Here is an 18426-nt window from a genome sequence, read left to right on the forward strand (position 1 = left end):
CTGTCTGAGCCTCCAGACATAACCCACAGCAGAAAGGAGGTCACTAACCAACACGACACCAGAAGGTTGATGAAGAACGTTTATTGCCATCACAAAGCACCAGAGGGGAAAAGACAAGGAGCCACAGACAGGTGAAGCTCTCAGGCACAGACACGACGGAGGGAAGAGGTTGTTTCTCTTCACCGCCGCAGGGACTGGCTTCATCATGACACCAGAACAATAAGATTCACATAGAATAACACCTAGAAACCAAGGAGGAACATTAAAAGTGATCTGGCATGTGTGAAGGCAGTTTCTGAATCATACCATTACCCCAGCTCTCTCGCTGAAAACACCAGGTCATCCAGAAATTCTGGTTTACTACAACCCGGGTCATGTGTGCAGCTTGGGAGGTTACTGTAACTTTTACATCTCATATTTATCACCTTTGTGTTTGTGTTTCAGTCTCAGAGGGTGACGGTCCAGAAGGACCAGGTTCTGGTTCTACGACACCACCCGTCTAAACAGAAGTCACACTAACTGTAATAAACCATAAATATGCTTTGACATGCAGGAAATAAGACACAGGCGTTCCACCAACGCTGCTTAGTGGAAGGTTCAGCTTTTAAAACATCCAGCACGATTCTAAATAGTATTCTATGTTTTTCTTGTTTCCTCCTCCCACTTGTGTACGAAGTGAAACTGAGATGTTCAGGGACGTGTGATTGCTAATCAGCCCGGTCACTGAGAGTGGGTGTGCAGCCGGGGGAGGGGTGGGGGGCGGGACTCTACCGATGTCTGCAACTACAGACGGTTTCACACTCGTGCGATAAATAAACGCTGCTTGCAGCCAACGCTGTGCTCCCAGGCACCAGAACCCCCACCCCCTACTTCCTGGGGGGGGTCGGGGACTTCATGAACCTGGGCGTCGGAGACATCGTTGGAGACTTGACGCCGCGGGACGGAGTGGGAGACTTGGGGGCCGGGGACCTGGGAGTGGGGGACTTGGGAGTGGGGGTGGGGGACTTGGGGACTGGGGTGGAGGCCGGAGTGGGGCTCTTCACGGAGTGCCTGGGGGTGGGGGTGGGGGACTTGGGGGTGGGGGTGGGGGTCTTGGCCGGCACGGGCGTGGTGGCCGCCGGGGCCGGTCTGGCGTGCTTGGCCTCGGGGATCTGCTCTCCGTGCTTGTACACGCTGACGGTGATCTCCACGAACTCGCCGCCGTACTTGTTCCGGACGTTGATGCTGTACTTGCCGGAGTCGTCCGGAGTCACCTTGTTGATGACCAGGCTGGCGAACTTGCCGCCTTCGAACACCACCTTGGTGTGGTCGTTGGAGGTGACCTCCTGCTCGTTCTTCAGCCAGGTGACCTCGGGGGTGGGCTCGCCCCACACGGTGCAGGTCAGGCTCAGGGACTGGGGGAGGGAGCACACGCTCATGTCAGGCACTCAGATAACAGGGTTCAACTTTAGCATAACTTTATCATAACCCAAGACCCATGCTGAGATTTTATTTGTGGACTGGAGACAGAATTCTCACTTCCATCTAGTCTGCTTTTATGGATTGTTGATTTTCTTAGCATTAGATCTCAGCAGGGTTGGGAGTTGGAACATCACTCTCAGAGTTGTGTTTTATCCCCACTGTTATTTATTCTGTACACAAACTCCTGCACAAGCACTTTCTCCAACAGGCACTTTATTAAATATGCGGATGATACTGCATTAGTGAGTCTCCTGCATGATGGAGAGGAGGAGCATGGGCCAGTTCTTGACCATTAAATGGTGTGACAGGGCAAACCTTGTCCTCATCACCTTAAAGCGGCACTATGTAACTTTTCCACCTTAATATCATATTTCCAGAGTCATTGTGATGGAACATCAACTTCCAACAGGTTTAATGACACCTCTGTCATGGTCTGAGGGGTCTGTGTCGCCTTCACTGGCACTATGTAACTTTGAGGAGCATGGTAGGAACCCTTCCACACTAAAAAACGACACATTTTTACGGCTTTGACTGCTTTACGGCATACGTCACTTCCCCCTCCTTCCCGATTCGCAGTCGAGACGAAAATGGGCGGGGCTTGGAGCGCAGCTCCGCAGAAGCTGGTAACCCGTTGCTGTGTTGTGGCTGCAGCAGCTCCACATAACAGACGTGGGGAAAAGATCACTAATGGTTTAACTTTTCACCGCTTTTCTGCTTGGAGGCAGAACCACGGAGGCCGAGTATCTGAGATAACAGAGTAAAAGAGTGATGGTTGGATCGCGGCTGTAACGACCAAACAACCTTCCACACAGTATCACAAACAAATACGCACACAGACCGGGGTCGGATCAGGTTTTATTCCCCACTTCGCCAGCTAAACGCAGTTGCTGGCCAGCTCTCTGCGGTGCAATTAACCCCAATCTTCAGATAAAACTAGTTTGTTGAGGAAAACATATTAACTCTTATTTGTAGCTGCAGAGGAAAAAAATAATCTCACGAGGAAAACAAAAATATTGTTCACGCCTCGGAGCCTCTTCCGCATAATATAGCAGTCAAAAAAAAGAAAAGAGAAGTAAGAGGGATACAAAACATGTACTGTATGTTGTACTATTATACAAATTTATTGAAACACATGGCGAGTCAAACATTTACCAAAGCAGCTGCCAAACACTCCTAAACAAGGTAGCCGGAGACGGTGATTCTGCAGAACTGCAGCAGTAAGTCCTTCTAAAGAGTGCAGCTCCGACGAGGAGCTCCATTCTTCAGTAGGGATTTCATATGGATCCAGACCGTTAATAATCATTATTTTCTCCATATACCGCTCCCTGGCTTCCTTGTTTAAGGTATTCCGGTAAATTCCAGTTCCTTTCCAGCAGTTTAACATCTTTTTTTTGCGTTCCGTCTGTTCACTTGGTGAAACAGAAAAGTCCGTCCCGTCTTCATTCGCTATCAAAACAAATGCAGCGACGGGACCATATGTCTATGGACGGGACAGGATCTTTCCGGGAGTACGCGCTGGTGCTCATGGGAAACGTAGTGTTCTTTCTGGTAAAGCACTACCGCTTTTGTCCAAAAGATGCCGCCAAAATCAACAAAAGCTGAAAGTTACGTTGTGCTGCTTTAAAGACAAAGGAAATGACTATTGATTTCAGAAAGCAAAATTCATTGCAGCCCACTTTTATCAACGGAGAGGTGATCCAGTCTGTGACCGAATACAAGAACCTTGGTGTTGTGCTTGATCATAAACTTAAATGGGACAATCGGTCTGACTGCCTGTGCACTAAGGCCCAACAAAGACTGTACTTTTTAAAGAAACTGTTGTCTTTTAATGTTAATAGCAAAATGGTCCACATTTTTATTGTGCCTTTATTGAAAGTGTTTTAACTTTCTGCATCATCTGCTGGTTTGGGAATAACTCTGAGGCACAAAAGAGATGTGTTAGCAGGACAGTAAACACTAAAAACAGGTCAAGCCCCCCAGCTGGCTGGGCAACACCATGTACAAGTGGATGCACGTGTCTGTCTTACTGTTCTGTGTCCCTGTTTTTAGGCTATGTTTGTCAAATTGCCATTTGTGTCTTTTGCTGCAAACAAATTTCCCCACGGGGACGATAAACACATATCTATCTAATGAAAGGATTTAGGGTGAGGTGAGGAGGAGCATCTCCTGCCATCATCCCAGATTACTGAAGAATGTGTGTTCACTTTGTTTCCAGATGAACATAGCTGCCACAAACTGATCTGCTTTTAAGGGTTTATGTTTACGCTTCAGCATTTTATCCATCCGTACATGCTTAAGCATTAAAATCAGAGTTTTTCTTTTGTTTTTATTTCTAATCCGCTACTTTTTAGGGAGCTTAGCTGTAACAATAATTACGACGTGTGGAATAATACTTAACATTGTTATTTTCTTCCTGTATCTTGTGTCCAATGAACTAGGACACTAATATCTTTTATTGCAGAACTTACTGCTCTTAAGTGAATTAAACTGAATTTAATTGTGTTACTCTCCTAAATCAGAGGTAATCCCAAATATTTGAAAGACCACGGACCTCAGGTGTTGGAAAATAATTGATGAAACAAATCTCATCAGGTGAGATGTTTTTATAAACTATTTTCAGGTCTGAGGATGAAACTACATGTTCAATTCTTTTGGAGGAAATCTGGACCCTGCTGGGCGTGCAAAAAAAAAAAAAACATCCATGGTTATGATGGTCTAATAACTGGACAACTGTGAAACTCATATTTAAAAAAGAGAATTGCAGAGTCAGAGACATGTGATGACTTAAAAACCCCTCTCTTTTTTAAAAAGCATCTGCATTGATAGAATAAAAGTGTTAAGCTGTTCCAACTCTTCAATAAGTGAACAACTGGGAACTGACTTTCTGCCTATTCAGAACTTTTTCCCCCTTTCATATGAATAAGTCACGACCCTTAGAGCTTCACAGTTTTGTTTCAGCATTTGTTTTCCAGGGACGCCCGCCGGCCAGCACAGCTTTTACCTCCAAACTTCGCTCCACAAAGTTGCCTTTATAATGTTAACAAAATATCAAAGTTACAGCAAACATCCGTGAGTAATGTAGTTGGAAGTGTTAGGTGAAGGTTCTTACCTTCTCCTCCATGATGGTGACCACGTCAGGCAAACCCCCGACCACTCTGCCGCGGTCTGAGGACAAAAACACGTCACACCAGGGAACGCCACGCAGTCTCAGAGGCAAACTTCATTTCTATTTACCTCAAAATCAAAAACCTCACATTCAAGATTTTCCTGACAATATTAAGAATCCCTGAGAGCTGTTTCTTTTACTTTTTTTACCTCCAGTTTGATACATAACAAATGTGTTCATGCGTCTTTACTGGAAACCTCTGAGGGAATAAATGAGCAGTGACAGCTTTATAAGACATCTACTTACTCTTCTCGGCAAATGCAGCTGCCCTAAAAGACACAAGTTAGTATGTTGTGATCAGTACGGTTTATTAAAACGGGTCTTTATTAATATGGTTCTGATACAAGTTGAGAAACGATATTTACATATGAAAGAAAACACTTACTTAAGTCTTAGGTACTCCTCATAGGCATCAGTGTATGCTGGAAGCAGATTTCAGATTATATTAAAATAAAAAACACATCTATGAGAAGATAACATCAGCGTTATGTAAAGAGACTTAAGAATAAATGAAGTGTCCAGGTGGAGATGTGGGAGAGGTTCTTACCCTGTCCAGAGAGGTCGAAGGTCTTGGTGTAGGTGGAGACGCCGTCTGAGATCTCGATGGAGTAGTGACCTTTCTCCTTGTCCGAGGGGTCGCAGATCTGCATCCAGGCCATCTCCGCCGTGCCCCCGATCCTCATCTTCTCAGAGGAAGCAATCTTACTGTCCCTGCAGGTTCACATCACAGATATCCTGACTTTGGTATGGATTAAAGACGAGTCCTAAGGTTAAAGGTTGCTCTTGGCAGCTGCACAGTAACCTCAATAACAGCAAAGAAATCAACTTCACTTGGTTGGCATTTGCCACGGCTCATAGCAGCGGATCGTCTCCAAGGTTCAGGGTTATGTTAGGGATAATGCCCGACGAGGTGTACATTAACATATATACCACGGTCACTTACCAAAAAATATAAATATTAAATCAGTTTTTCATGCTTTAATGTGTTTTCGGTTGAAACATTAGTTTTATAACAACCACAGCTGAGCGGCTGAGCGACTATTTAATCTCTCGTCTGCAGCCGTTGGAACCTGGAAGTTTTTTATAAGCCATAACTCAGTTTCCTTGGTAACACCTGAGGGTCTGACTAATACCTGGAACAATCACTACCTGAGGGTCTGACTAATACCTGGAACAATCACTACCTGAGGGTCTGACTAATACCTGGAACAATCACTACCGTCCCATAAGCTCCCTATGTGTTGACTTCTCTTATGTGTTGATATTCTAGTCCGCTCAGCTCCACTCAGCTATTTTCTTTTCTCTCCTCTTCTGCATCCCAGTCATCAAAATTGTTAAATTCACCAAATAAATTAAAAGAAATGACAAAATCACTCATGTCTCCGTCCTGCGGTAGCCGGCTCTTCTTCTCTGAATCTCTGTTGCCGTGGTTACCACCTGGCAGTTGATCCAGCACAATGATAAGATATCAGGCAATTTGACCAAACTTGTTTTCTAGGTGTAGGTTATCACTTTTAATGTACACCTGCCAGCCAATCAGAATGGAGTATTCACACAGACCGTGGTATAATTAATGATAAACTCAGGTGGGTTGCTCTTAACGCAGAGCATATTCTTGCTCACAGAAACATGTTTATAAAAAAACATTTAAAGCAGCACTACGTAACTTTTCCACCTTAATATAATATTTCATCATCATCATTGTGATGGTACATCAACTTCCAACAGGTTTAATGAACCTCTGTCATGGTCTGAGGGGTCTGTATCGCCTTCACTGGCACTATGTAACTTTGAGGTGGACTAGGAACCCTTCCACACTACTGGTAAAGCAGTACCGCTTTTGTCCAAAGGAGCCGCCAAACTCAACAAAAGCTGAAAGTTACATTGTGCTGCTTTAATACATGTCATCCATTGATCTGATTGGTGGATGAAATAAAAGTGCTGATTCAGTACTTGTGCTTCCAGGCGGTCCTCATCTCCTCCGTGTAGTAGTTCATGTAGCACTGGAGCCGGATGCCCTCGGGCGTGCACTGCAGCACCAGGTCAGAGGCCGACGCACCTGAGGACGACACACAGACCAGTGAGAGGGAACAATCATCACTGGAGATGACCCCATCCCTGGACCCGGTCCCGTGAGCAGGGAAACCCGGCAGAGCTGGTAAAGGGGCCGGGGAGGGAACATTACCGGGGAAATGACGGGACTCGTTTAGTCCTTTGATTCAGTCTCTTTTGAGTGCTTTGCCACTGATTTTGCCGTAGGTGATTCTGGTGAGATGCTGCTTCTCACTTTCTACAGATTTTACCTTTTTTACTTTATTGATTTCTGGAAAAATAATATCACATGTTAGGAATACATTTATTCTAGCCTTTGCAGGAGTTGCAGAGAACTGGGAGATAGATTAAAAAGACCCAAACATCGTTTGTGTGTTGTGGCCTGGATCACACTCTTACGCAGGCAATTCCTGTGAGATATGGAGGTATCTCCCACGTTTACGTAGGTTAACTCTTAATCACTCAAAGTAGTTCCCTTATCTCAAGAAAACAGCGATGACGGGGAGTCATCCAAGAGTGGTTACCTGAGTACAAGACCAAATCCACGATGTTTGGAGCGAAAGAAGACAAAGAGAGCCGAGTGATTGGGACCAATCAAGGCTCCAACGAAGGGAGGGCTAAGTCTAAACTATGGTTCTTCTCCATCAGTTAGGAGATTATATTATAATCACTTATCTAAATGTTTGTATTCTTGTCAGTAGAAAACTATGATGCACATTCTTATCTGGTCTTTTCTGGGAGGTTGTCATGTGTAAGTTTACTTTGAATGTCCAATAAGAAAAACTTTAACTGAGAGAAGTTTGTCTTTATGTCTAACTAAGTGTCTTCTTTCTCATATCAACGAGTACGCAGGTTTAAAACATCTAACACATAAACATCAGTTTATTCCTATAGTCAAATATCTCAAATATCAAAGCAGAGGGAAGGGGAGGGGTGTTGTGGATGGAGGACAAACTTAACAGTAAACACAGACGGAGTCGTGACCTTCATGCCTTACACACGACCACCAAGTCTGAGATTCAGGTCTGCTGATCCTACTCACCAGCAATGTGGGCAATGGCATTGATGATGTCATCAAACGCTGCAAACCAGAGAGGGAAATCATTATATGAATATTGTCTCATGTGTGAAATATTTCAATCCAGAAACTCAGCTGAGTCCGTTCAGATGAGGAAGATGCACCTTGGCCTGAGATGTCGTACACAGACGTGTCTTTTCCTCTGTCGTCGCTGAGTACAGCCTTGAACACACCATGATCCTTCCTGGAGAACTGGATAAACACAATTATTTCATCCACTAGAGCAAGACGAGATCCACAGACGAGAATCATTAAATAAATAACCAGATTACTGTGCCGCTTTTAAAGACATGTGCTTGTGTGTTTGGTCAAAGTTTCATTTTAGAGGAGATTGTGTGGTCCAATTTAGGAAAAGTGCTTTTAGCTCTGGTATGAGTGGAACTTCATACCAACTGAGATTAGAAACCAATCAAATTATTCTTCTTTTAAATTGTATTTAAAAAAGTGGTTAGTTAGTGGCCAAGGCTGTCAACATTGAGTTTTAGTACTTAATTTTCCTGGCTTGCTGCGCAGCGTGTCATGTTGCCAATTAGTTTGTCTAGGTATAATGTTGCTTTTTGTGCATGGCGTTTTATTCTGTGTTTAGTGCTTTTGTCTTGTTTGTTTCAGGCCTGTTAGTGTGTTACTGTGTCTTGTGTTATTAATGTTGATGTTACTGTGTCTTGTGTTATTAATGCTGATGTTACTGTGTCTTGTGTTATTAATGTTGATGTTACTATGTCTTGTGTTATTAATGTTGATGTTACTATGTCTTGTGTTATTAATGTTGATGTTACTATGTCTTGTGTTATTAATGCTGATGTTACTATGTCTTGTGTTATTAATGCTGATGTTACTATGTCTTGTGTTATTAATGCTGATGTTACTGTGTCTCGTGTTATTAATGTTGATGTTACTATGTCTTGTGTTATTAATGCTGATGTTACTGTGTCTTGTGTTATTAATGCTGATGTTACTATGTCTTGTGTTATTAATGTTGATGTTACTATGTCTTGTGTTATTAATGCTGATGTTACTATGTCTTGTGTTATTAATGCTGATGTTACTGTGTCTTGTGTTATTAATGCTGATGTTACTGTGTCTTGTGTTATTAATGCTGATGTTACTATGTCTTGTGTTATTAATGCTGATGTTACTGTGTCTTGTGTTATTAATGCTGATGTTACTGTGTCTTGTGTTATTAATGCTGATGTTACTATGTCTTGTGTTATTAATGTTGATGTTACTGTGTCTTGTGTTATTAATGCTGATGTTACTGTTGCTGCTTCATGTTGTTTCTGTTTTCGTTTGCAGCAGCGTTTGCATTGTCTGTTGTTGAGCTTATGTTAACCTGTGTGTGTATGTATTTTAGCTTAGTTTCTTACCTTTTAATCTTTATTCTGGTGTACCCTTTTTATTCGGAAATGTTTTATTGCTTGTATCTTAATAATTTTTCTTTTAGGTTGACTATTTTACACCAGTCCGGGGACAGCAGATGCAAAATAGCCTTTTTGGCTAATTCTGGCACATTTTACATTTGTTTAAATGTGTTATTAATGTGCCTTGTCCCTGTTATCTAAACCTTTAAATAAATAAATAAATAGTCATTGTTTTTCCTATAAGAGCAGTTTAACAAAAATCAGTGAAACAACACAGATATAGATGCATAACTAAAACAGCCACATGATTCCAGAGTTAGAGCGACTGTGTGGACGGTGTTGTATTCTCTTACCAGAGGGAGAGGAAGAGCGACGGCTCCAGACATGACGTTGGGGGGAGTCTCTGGAACAACCTCTTCATCCTCTTTGTACCAGTGGAAAGAAGTCTCCTTCTTCACATTAGCCACCTAGCAAACACGCAGGAGCCAACCATTTCATTTGAATGCACAGAGCCAGGTCCAGCAGTGATGCACCCTGGGACATTATCACAACACTGTTTCATTTCATGCAGGTGAGAATTCCAGTCAAATCCAATAAAAGGAGGCTTTTGTTACCTTGCACACAAGCATAACGGTGCAATCCTCAGCCACAGTGAAAGACAGATACTCGGAGAAATGTGGACCTACAGGAGGAACGACATAATTAACGTATGTCCTAAAAAGGTGAAGCAGTATTTAAAGCTTTAAAAACCAAAGGCATTCAGACTTCCTGACAGGAAAAGCAAATGATAACAATCATTTTCATCTCAGGAAACCTGGCTGAGCTTTAATGTCCAAAAGTGATGTGTTTGAGTGTTACCCTGCTTCCTAATGTGCTCTTTCCTCTGAAACTCGGCCTCCTTCAGGGCAGCCTTGAACACTGAAACAGGAAAACAGCAGTCGCTTAGAAACGCACTCAAAGTTCAAACACCAGTTCTGAGTCTGCTGCTGCGATAACAACAGGGTGTCATTTCACTTTTCACTGGTTTCTGAATTAGAAACATGTTTCTGCATCTATAATGTCTTATTTATGAGTGTTAATGTGCAGGTTTAATCAAGTCTCACCATCTCCCACCAGGACCAGGGAGCTCTGGGCCTTGGCTTTGCCGTCATGGATCTGGACGGTGTACGTGCCCTCGTTGTCCCTGGTGAAAAGATCCACCGTCATCTGGATGATTCCTGTCGCCACGTCGTGGCTGATTTTATGACCCTGGGAGAGAAATGGGTTGTACATTCAGGGTTGAGTCCTTCATGCTTTTCCTTGTCGTTTACGAATCCGTCCCAGCTTTTAAGAGCAGTCTCCAGAACTACCGTATCCTACGTATTTATGCAGCGATACTTACAGGACTGTCTCAGAAAATTAGAATATTGTGATAAAGTTCTTTATTTTCTGTAATGCAATTAAAAAAACAAAAATGTCATACATTCTGGATTCATTACAAATCAACTGAAATATTGCAAGCCTATTATTATTCTAATATTGCTGATTATGGCTTACAGTTTAAGATTAAGATTCCCAGAATATTCATTAGATATTAGAGTTTTCTTAACCTGTAAGCCATGATCAGCAATATTAAAATAATAAAAGGCTTGCAATATTTCAGTTGATTTGTAATGAATCCAGAATGTAGGACATTTTTGCATTACAGAAAATAAAGGACTTTATCACAATATTCTAATTTTCTGACACAGTCCTGTATATGAAATCAGAGCTCTTTTTCTTAACAAAGAAGTCTCCACGTATAGAAGTGAACACACTGACTTCAGGATAATAAATCACTTCTCTGTTCACTAGAAGTAGCAGGTTTTCCTGTCCCGTTGGATCACTGATGGGGAGAAACAAAGACAATTGAACAGATTCTAACTTTAATTAAGTTGCATAGACTAAACACTGTACAATCTCAATAATTAAGTCTATATTTTTTTATACTTGTAGATGTGCTTAATAAAAACAGGTAGAACAAAGAACAAAAGGCCAAACATTCAGTGCATGGTTGCCATGACAACATTGTAGCTGAGGGAAAAGTGCAGGGTGAGGGTGCCGGTACGGCCGACTGCTTGACAAGCATGACGTGTCTGTGTTTATTTGGTTTCCATGACAACAATAGTGGGTGTTTTCAAATGAAATCAGAGTTCAGCAGAAAGCTGAGAGATAAAGTTACAGGGATAGAGACCTAGTAAAGTGCCGTTCAAAGTCCAGAAGAAAGAAAACATTGTGCGTAGCCTGAAGAACGAGCTGTAATTGCTTTACTGGAGTAAACAAACATAAAGCTTCTGCAGTTATTACATAACTAATGTGACGACGTCATACCTCCCCACTGGTGACCTCTTTGTTGTTAACGATGAACCTGTAGGACACGGACGGGGACAGTTTGATGGCCTGCACCCAGAAACGCACGTGACCTTTCTCCAGAACCTCGTAGTTGAGGCCGTGTTTCAGGGGCACGACTGCACAGAAACACACAGATCTGATCGTTAGGTCCAGGGAAATCAATAAGATAGTCCAAGCAGAAGTGTGATGCTGAGACTAATGTCTCACCTGGATTCCTGATGTTGTAGCTGAGCTCAAGCATCGTGTTCAAGGCTGCAGAGGAGATCCAGGAACACAAAACACGAGCAAAACACACATCCTTATCATCATGGAAGTTCACAGAACAAACCGTCCTTCTGCAGTAGAACAAAATACTCACCGTCCTCGGTCAGAGTGTGGCTGCTGGAAACTCCATCTGTGTCCGTGACCACCGCAGAGTATTTTCCCAGGTCATCCTTATCAGGGTTGGTGAACGTAAGTCTGGAACTGTGGAGCAACGACAACATACAGCCTGGCTCGATCAAAAACATCATTATGTATCAATTACGGACTTGGATTCTCCCTCTGGCCGTAGAAACAGGTAAAACTCTGTTCCTGAAGAGGAAAGATCATGTAGTGTTTGTGATTTAAATGTTGTTGAGGATGAACTTCATCTTTTGTTTTATTGTCCATTATATGATGAAGCCAGGCAGCTTTTATTTCAGAAAATGCAAGATTGTAAACCTGAGTTGTTTTGGACGGAGGTTTTTTCAGAGAGGAGGTTTTCTCTATAGCTACCTTTATAAAGAGAGCCTGGAAACAGAGAAAAGACAAATTATATGGAAACTAAGAAAGGATCTGTAATTTGATCTGTAAAGTATAAGTGGAATTTATAATTTTGTGTTTTTGTTTGTAGCAGCAGCTGTTTGTCTGCTGGCGTAGTGTATCTGTGTCTGTAAGCCCTTATAGGCTGGAACCTTAGAGGTGTATGACACATTAATAAACCATTCATTCATTCATTCATTCATTCATTCATTCATTCATTCATTCATTCATTCATTCATTCATTCATTCATTCATTCATTCATTCATTCATTCATACAGCAACTATTTAACACCAGAATTCAAGACACGGCCGTGAAAGCTGCTCTCAAAGATGCTGTCATTGTTTTTGTTTTACAATTTAATTCCCAAGAACATCTAAATTCCCCATGAGAAATACTGTCTTCCAGGACGACTGCAGATGGAAATGAGCTCTCAGCTAAATCCAACATATTTACACGACGTCACCACTTTGTACTGGGTGTTCATTAATATGCACCAATTAAATAAATGAATATCAAATGATAAATAATTGCTTGTCTTTTTTTGGTAAGTTTTAAAACATTGTTGTTGCAGAAAACAAATTGTAAAACATGAAGTCTTGAAAGATGTTTCAAGAATCCATAAAAACAGCAAACCAGAATCCCACAACATTTTCTAATAATTTCATAAAAGATTTCCTTGCAAATAACTATTTGAGATGAGATTCACACTGCAAAACTCAAATTCTTAACAAGAATATTTGTCTTATTTCTAGTTAAAATGTCTAATTTTTAGTCAGAAAAATCTCATTATACTTAAAACAAGACTCATCACTGGAAAAAACAACAATTTTCACCTGTTTCAAGTAGATTTTCACTTAAAATAAGTAGAAAAATCTGCCAGTGGATCAAGATTTTGTGGCTTGTAATGAGAAGATAAATCTTGTCCCACTGGCAGATTTTTCTACTTATTTCAAGTGAAAACTTTACTTTACTTTACTTGAAACAGGTGAAAATTGTCAAATAACAAGTTATTTTTCTGGTAATGACTCTTGTTTTAAGTGTAATGAGATTCTTTGACTAAAAATGAGACATTTGAACTAGAAATAAGACAAATATTCCTGATAAGATTTGGAGTTTTTGCAGTGCATTTCTGATAAATTATAGCTCATCTGGGAAAGCAACTAACAAACGTTCCCGACACAATGTCCTGGGACATAAATGTTTCCATCTAGACGTCTGTTTTCCTGCAGCCAACATTTCTTAAATGCAGCTCTTTGTTTAGTTGAAAAAACATCTGCTGTGACTTAATCTGCAGAAGAAAATAATCAGATTATGTACTCATAATGGACCACCACCTCGTATTCACTGTGGTGGAAACAGCTCACAGCGCTTTGTATTATGAGAGTAGAAAGAAGGAAACAAACACACGGCCCCGTCCTTCCAGATGTGAATAGTTGGGAGTTTTCTGGGGCAAAGCCAGCCGAAACCAGCAGATAAAGCCTCGCAAAACAGATCCGCGCCGTGTTTACTGGATGATCAGAATATTTGATTGTTTAAAGACACTTAAAGGAGCTTGAGGCTCCTTTTAAGAAATGAGACTCTCTAGCGCCACCCTTCACCACGACGGCCGTTGGGGGTACTGCAGCCAACAGCGAAGCCGGCACGGGAGAACGGGGAGAACATGCATGCAGCGTCATGTGACGTCACATCTGCAGGACAGCGCGGGAAATTCCGGCCCGGAATTGCAGCACATTTTGCAGCAACAGCCTGTTCAAGGCAACGGAGAGATACACTAGAGGAAACATTCTTTTGGTTTGGAACGCTTCATCTGACATTATTACTAGAAAACTTGAAATGTATACGAATTTTTTTCATAAATCCTGCCTCAATCCTGCCTCATGCTCCTTTAAAAGTTCCTCGTGAAACCTTCAGGTGTGACCGACTGAGACTCACGTCCTGCCCTTGGTGGAGGCGGTGACCCTGGGGCAGTCGCCCACCGGCTTGTAGTTCTTAGACCACACAAACTTGGACGTCTCGCAGATCTCGCAGGCCTCAAAAGACAGAAAGATGTCTCCAGTCTCTTCATCCACGCCAGCCACGATCTCCTTAGTGCCTGGAAATATGACAAACATTTGAACAGGCCGGTGGGAAACGATAAAAACAAGCTTGAATATTTGGTTTCATGACCTGAACATCTAATCTCTGTGGTTTCACCCATATCTACTATTATTATTATGATATGAAGGTCTTACAGAGATATCTGTTGGACAATTATTTACCAGCAACCACAGGAATCCACTAAAACAAGACTCCCACCTTCAGGAGTCACCGGGGTCGACACCAACATTTCACACAAACGTTGGGGGTGTTATTCACATTTCTATGGATAATGTTACTGGTAAAAAGCTAACATTGATTTAATCTTAAACTTCCAGTTTACTAGCCTTCATGGCTGCAGTCGGTACAACAATAAGCTAAGGAGATGAAGGTGGACATGACGGGCCAGTTGAACAACCGTCAGGTTTCTGAGCAGGTTCAGTGATGGTGCACAGTGATGCCTCAGCTCTTCTGCTTCTTCCTCCTTTTCTAAACTTTATAATAGTCAACTTTGTGTCCAGTTATTGAAACTGTTATTTAAAATTTAGTTATTTAGTTATTTAAAAACTTCTCATCTTAAGAAAATAGAAGAATGTGATTACTCCTTCCCTTCCAGTGAGATGTTACTATGCGTTATGCGTGAGCAGAGGTGTCAAGTAACGAAGTACAAATACTTGGTTACCTTACTTAAGTAGAAATTTTGGTTATCTATACTTCACTGGAGTAATTATTTTTCAGACAACTTTTTACTTTTACTCCTTACATTTTCACGCAATTATCTGTACTTTTTACTCCTTACATTTTAAAAACAGCCTTGTTACTCTATTTCATTTCGGCCTTTATATAAAAACTATCCAGTTAAATTGCTCCATCCGGATAGAGTGAATTTGGTTGTGGTTGTTTCAGATGTTCTTGTCCAGTTTTGTTCTTACATCCGTTCCCTCAGATTCCTGCAACTAAACTTGGATGTACATTCCAATAAAGGTTAGGATAAATGATAACATGCCTCTGAAGTTTGACTTTTTGCACCATTACAATACTTAGGAACTAGTCATCATATCTGCTGCTCTCTGAAACACATGTTAATGCTCAATAGTACACATATATGCTTCTTTAATATATTTACATTATACTAAGATACATTCATTTTCAATGGCTTTTGTCCTTAATGTCTTTTTCCCCCCTTACATTACTTTTACTTTTATACTTTTTAAAGTAGTTTTGAAACCAGTACTTTTATACTTTTACTTGAGTAAAAAACTTGAGTTGATACTTCAACTTCTACAGGAGTATTTTTAAACTCTAGTATCTACACTTTTGACACCTCTGTGCGTGAGTTACTTGACGGAAGGGCATGAACTACAAGTATACACCAACAAAAGAAAAGCTGAACTCTAACATCTCTATTGACTGTCAATCCTCGTGTGATTTCTCTGAGAAGTATAGGAGCTTTGAACCAGAACCTCATACGATACACTGCAAAAACAGCCCCTCTAGAAATACATTTCTTATTCCATAAATCTGGTCAAAACTGTCTTATTTTCAGTAAATCATATTTTCCAAAGGGGTAGCAAATTTTTTATTGAATAGAATTCTTAAAAACTAACAAAATAGTCTTCAAATTTCCTTGAAACAAGGCTTTTTAAATTTTTTTTCCAGACCATAGCAGTGTTGGTGTTTTGTCTGCAGAGTAAAACAGCGTTACCTGGGAGAGCCTTGGCACAGACGGGGTCGGACAGCTGGGAAGGCTTTCCAACACCGCTCGCATTGGCAGCACGAACTCTGAACACGTAGTTTTCACCTTCGTGCAGATCATGGACCTGCAGCAAACCGGGACAATGTCATACATATCCTTCCATGTTCAGTGTGACATGGACAGATCAGGCATGAGGAATGAAGGCTGTACCTGCAGGTAACGATGGCTCACAGCTTCATGAGTCAGAGTAACAAACTCTGATGAGCCTTTCTTGGCCATGTCCACCAAGTATCCGGTGACGGCGCTGGCTCCCGTGTAAAGTGGAGCCTTCCACAGCAGGACCAGGGAGTGACTCCTCACCTCGCTGAAGTGCAGGTCGTAGGCTGGGCCTTCAGAGAGATTACACCAACTAAACTTAGTCATGTGAGGGGAACGTTCCCATGTCCAAATGTGTTCAATCACCCTGCTGCGTGTCCTCCACTTTTGGCTTTTTTTCTCTTTCTTTCTTGCTCTCTTTCTTCTTTTAATTTAGCAATTTCAATGACCGTATTTTCTGGACTATAAGCTGCTACTTTTTTCATAGGTTTTCAACCGTGCGGCTTATACAAAGGTGCGTCTATTCTGTGGATTTTTATTCCACCGCTCGGGGCGCTCTAACTGGAATTAGAATCAAAACTAAGACAAAATAAATGCAAAGAAGAATACGCTACTTCTTCTTTAGCAGATAGAAGTAGGTAGAAGCAGATTTCAAACAGATAAATAGAAAAATAAATACTGGTTATTTTCTCTTGGTTCTGTCCCGTTTTAATCAGCAAAGTTGCTGCCGTGTTAAAAGACACTGTTATGAAAGATCTATTTAGGTACAAACATGTACATCATTTACAGTTCAGAATCCTTCTGTACATGTAGTAAATATCTAATCTAACAACATAAATATCTGCGGCTGAAATATCTTTTATTTTAAATAGAGCGGATGCGGTTTATGCAGGTGCGGCTTCTATAGCTATCTTTTTTTAATTATTTTTTTAAAAATAGAGCGGATGCGGCTTATATGCAGAAAATACGGTAGCTCTTTTTAAATCTTCAAAATGTGAATCAAAAAAGGGGCAGATGAAGTAATGAATGGATCTCTGGAAAGCGTCTAGAGATAACATCTGTTGTATTAGACACTATATAAATAAAATTGAATTGAATTGAATTGAATTGATTGATAAAAGTACTTTTGCCCATTTATGTTAAAGATTAAGAGCTTCTCTTCTCTGCGCTGGATTATAGTTCAACAACCTCCACACTCCAAACTGCAGTTTGGAGTGTAGTTTTAACAGATAATGAAAGGGGATCTAATGGTTCGGACTAGGGCTGTCAGTTTAGCATGTTAATTAGATTAAATAATTACACTGCTAATTAACGCGTTATAAAAATTAACGCAATTAATTATGAGTGGCAAAATGCAGGAGTATTTTAAATGTGTCCCATTGAGGGACCCGTAGGCCACTACTTCCCTCCTGCTGCTGGTCAAACTAACAAAGCAGTGACAGACCTGGACGACTCAGGGGAGACTCAGCAAATCTTTGCTAGGGCCTTTGAACGGCAAGTTTATGTATAAAAAGAAAGAAGACTGGACTATCAACAAGAACGATGATTTGTACATTTTGTACAAAAAATAATTTTTCTATCAGAGCTGCTCCAGCCTGAATTATCATTTAAACACTAAACATGTCCGGACAAGTTCCACTGTAAACATTACAGCTACCAGTGCTAGCATGAGCTCACTTCACCAACCCACGCTTGCAGAATCTGGGAAACGACTGAGCAAAGCCACGACAGAAAAACTGATAAACTCAATCGTAAAGTGGGTTGCTGCTGATTGCAGGCCGATTTAGATCGTGGAAGACGAGAGCCTCAGGGAGGAATGGTGTCATGACCAAACCATATTAAAACCACTCCCCCAGGCCAACGTGCACAGATGCTCGACCAACTGAATTTCTTTTGAATTTCATTTATGAAACACACTTCACCAATAAAAATGTGGATTTCAAATCTTCTCTTCTTAGTGTATTCAATTGATTAGTCATGCACTGCAATTCTGTAATGTCCTAGAATTCAAATTCTTTATTTGGGGACCTTTAGCAAATTAAAATGTGATTAATTAATTATAAATCCTGTAATTAATTAGATTCATGTTTTTAATGGCCTGACAGCACTAGTTGGGACCCATGGAAACACAGTACCGGTCCTGTACCTGGCTCGTGCATGGTCCAAGCATGACATTTCATGGGGGCGCTGGGAGCTGACGGCAGGCCGACACCAGCCATGTTCCCGGCCTGGATCCTGAACTCGTAAAACGTTCCGTCTGTCAGATGGTCCACCTGAAACACAAACGT

At 41.3% G+C, this 18426-nt stretch overlaps 1 protein-coding gene across 5 annotated transcripts in view; it reads right to left on the reverse strand.

Moving 5' to 3' along the window:
- Positions 1 to 66: 66 nt before the first annotated feature.
- The window catches only part of myom2a (myomesin 2a), a 42020-nt gene continuing 23660 nt past the window's right edge, over positions 67 to 18426 (reverse strand). For all 5 annotated transcript variants that reach the window (XM_061727585.1, XM_061727576.1, XM_061727567.1 and 2 more), the window contains 19 exons: positions 18285 to 18411; positions 16253 to 16431; positions 16052 to 16166; positions 14203 to 14362; positions 11844 to 11950; positions 11693 to 11737; positions 11465 to 11601; positions 10219 to 10363; positions 9974 to 10033; positions 9730 to 9797; positions 9469 to 9582; positions 7862 to 7949; positions 7722 to 7760; positions 6581 to 6686; positions 5175 to 5338; positions 5013 to 5049; positions 4874 to 4896; positions 4571 to 4626; positions 67 to 1394 (listed from right to left, as the gene is read on the reverse strand). In XM_061727585.1, the coding sequence (XP_061583569.1) occupies positions 867 to 1394; positions 4571 to 4626; positions 4874 to 4896; positions 5013 to 5049; positions 5175 to 5338; positions 6581 to 6686; positions 7722 to 7760; positions 7862 to 7949; positions 9469 to 9582; positions 9730 to 9797; positions 9974 to 10033; positions 10219 to 10363; positions 11465 to 11601; positions 11693 to 11737; positions 11844 to 11950; positions 14203 to 14362; positions 16052 to 16166; positions 16253 to 16431; positions 18285 to 18411 (2298 nt within the window). In that variant the 3' untranslated portion in view covers positions 67 to 866. The remainder of the gene's footprint in view (positions 1395 to 4570; positions 4627 to 4873; positions 4897 to 5012; positions 5050 to 5174; positions 5339 to 6580; positions 6687 to 7721; positions 7761 to 7861; positions 7950 to 9468; positions 9583 to 9729; positions 9798 to 9973; positions 10034 to 10218; positions 10364 to 11464; positions 11602 to 11692; positions 11738 to 11843; positions 11951 to 14202; positions 14363 to 16051; positions 16167 to 16252; positions 16432 to 18284; positions 18412 to 18426) is intronic.

This window comes from Cololabis saira, chromosome 1 (assembly GCF_033807715.1).
Source record: "Cololabis saira isolate AMF1-May2022 chromosome 1, fColSai1.1, whole genome shotgun sequence".
In the NCBI taxonomy this organism is placed as follows: domain Eukaryota; kingdom Metazoa; phylum Chordata; class Actinopteri; order Beloniformes; family Belonidae; genus Cololabis; species Cololabis saira.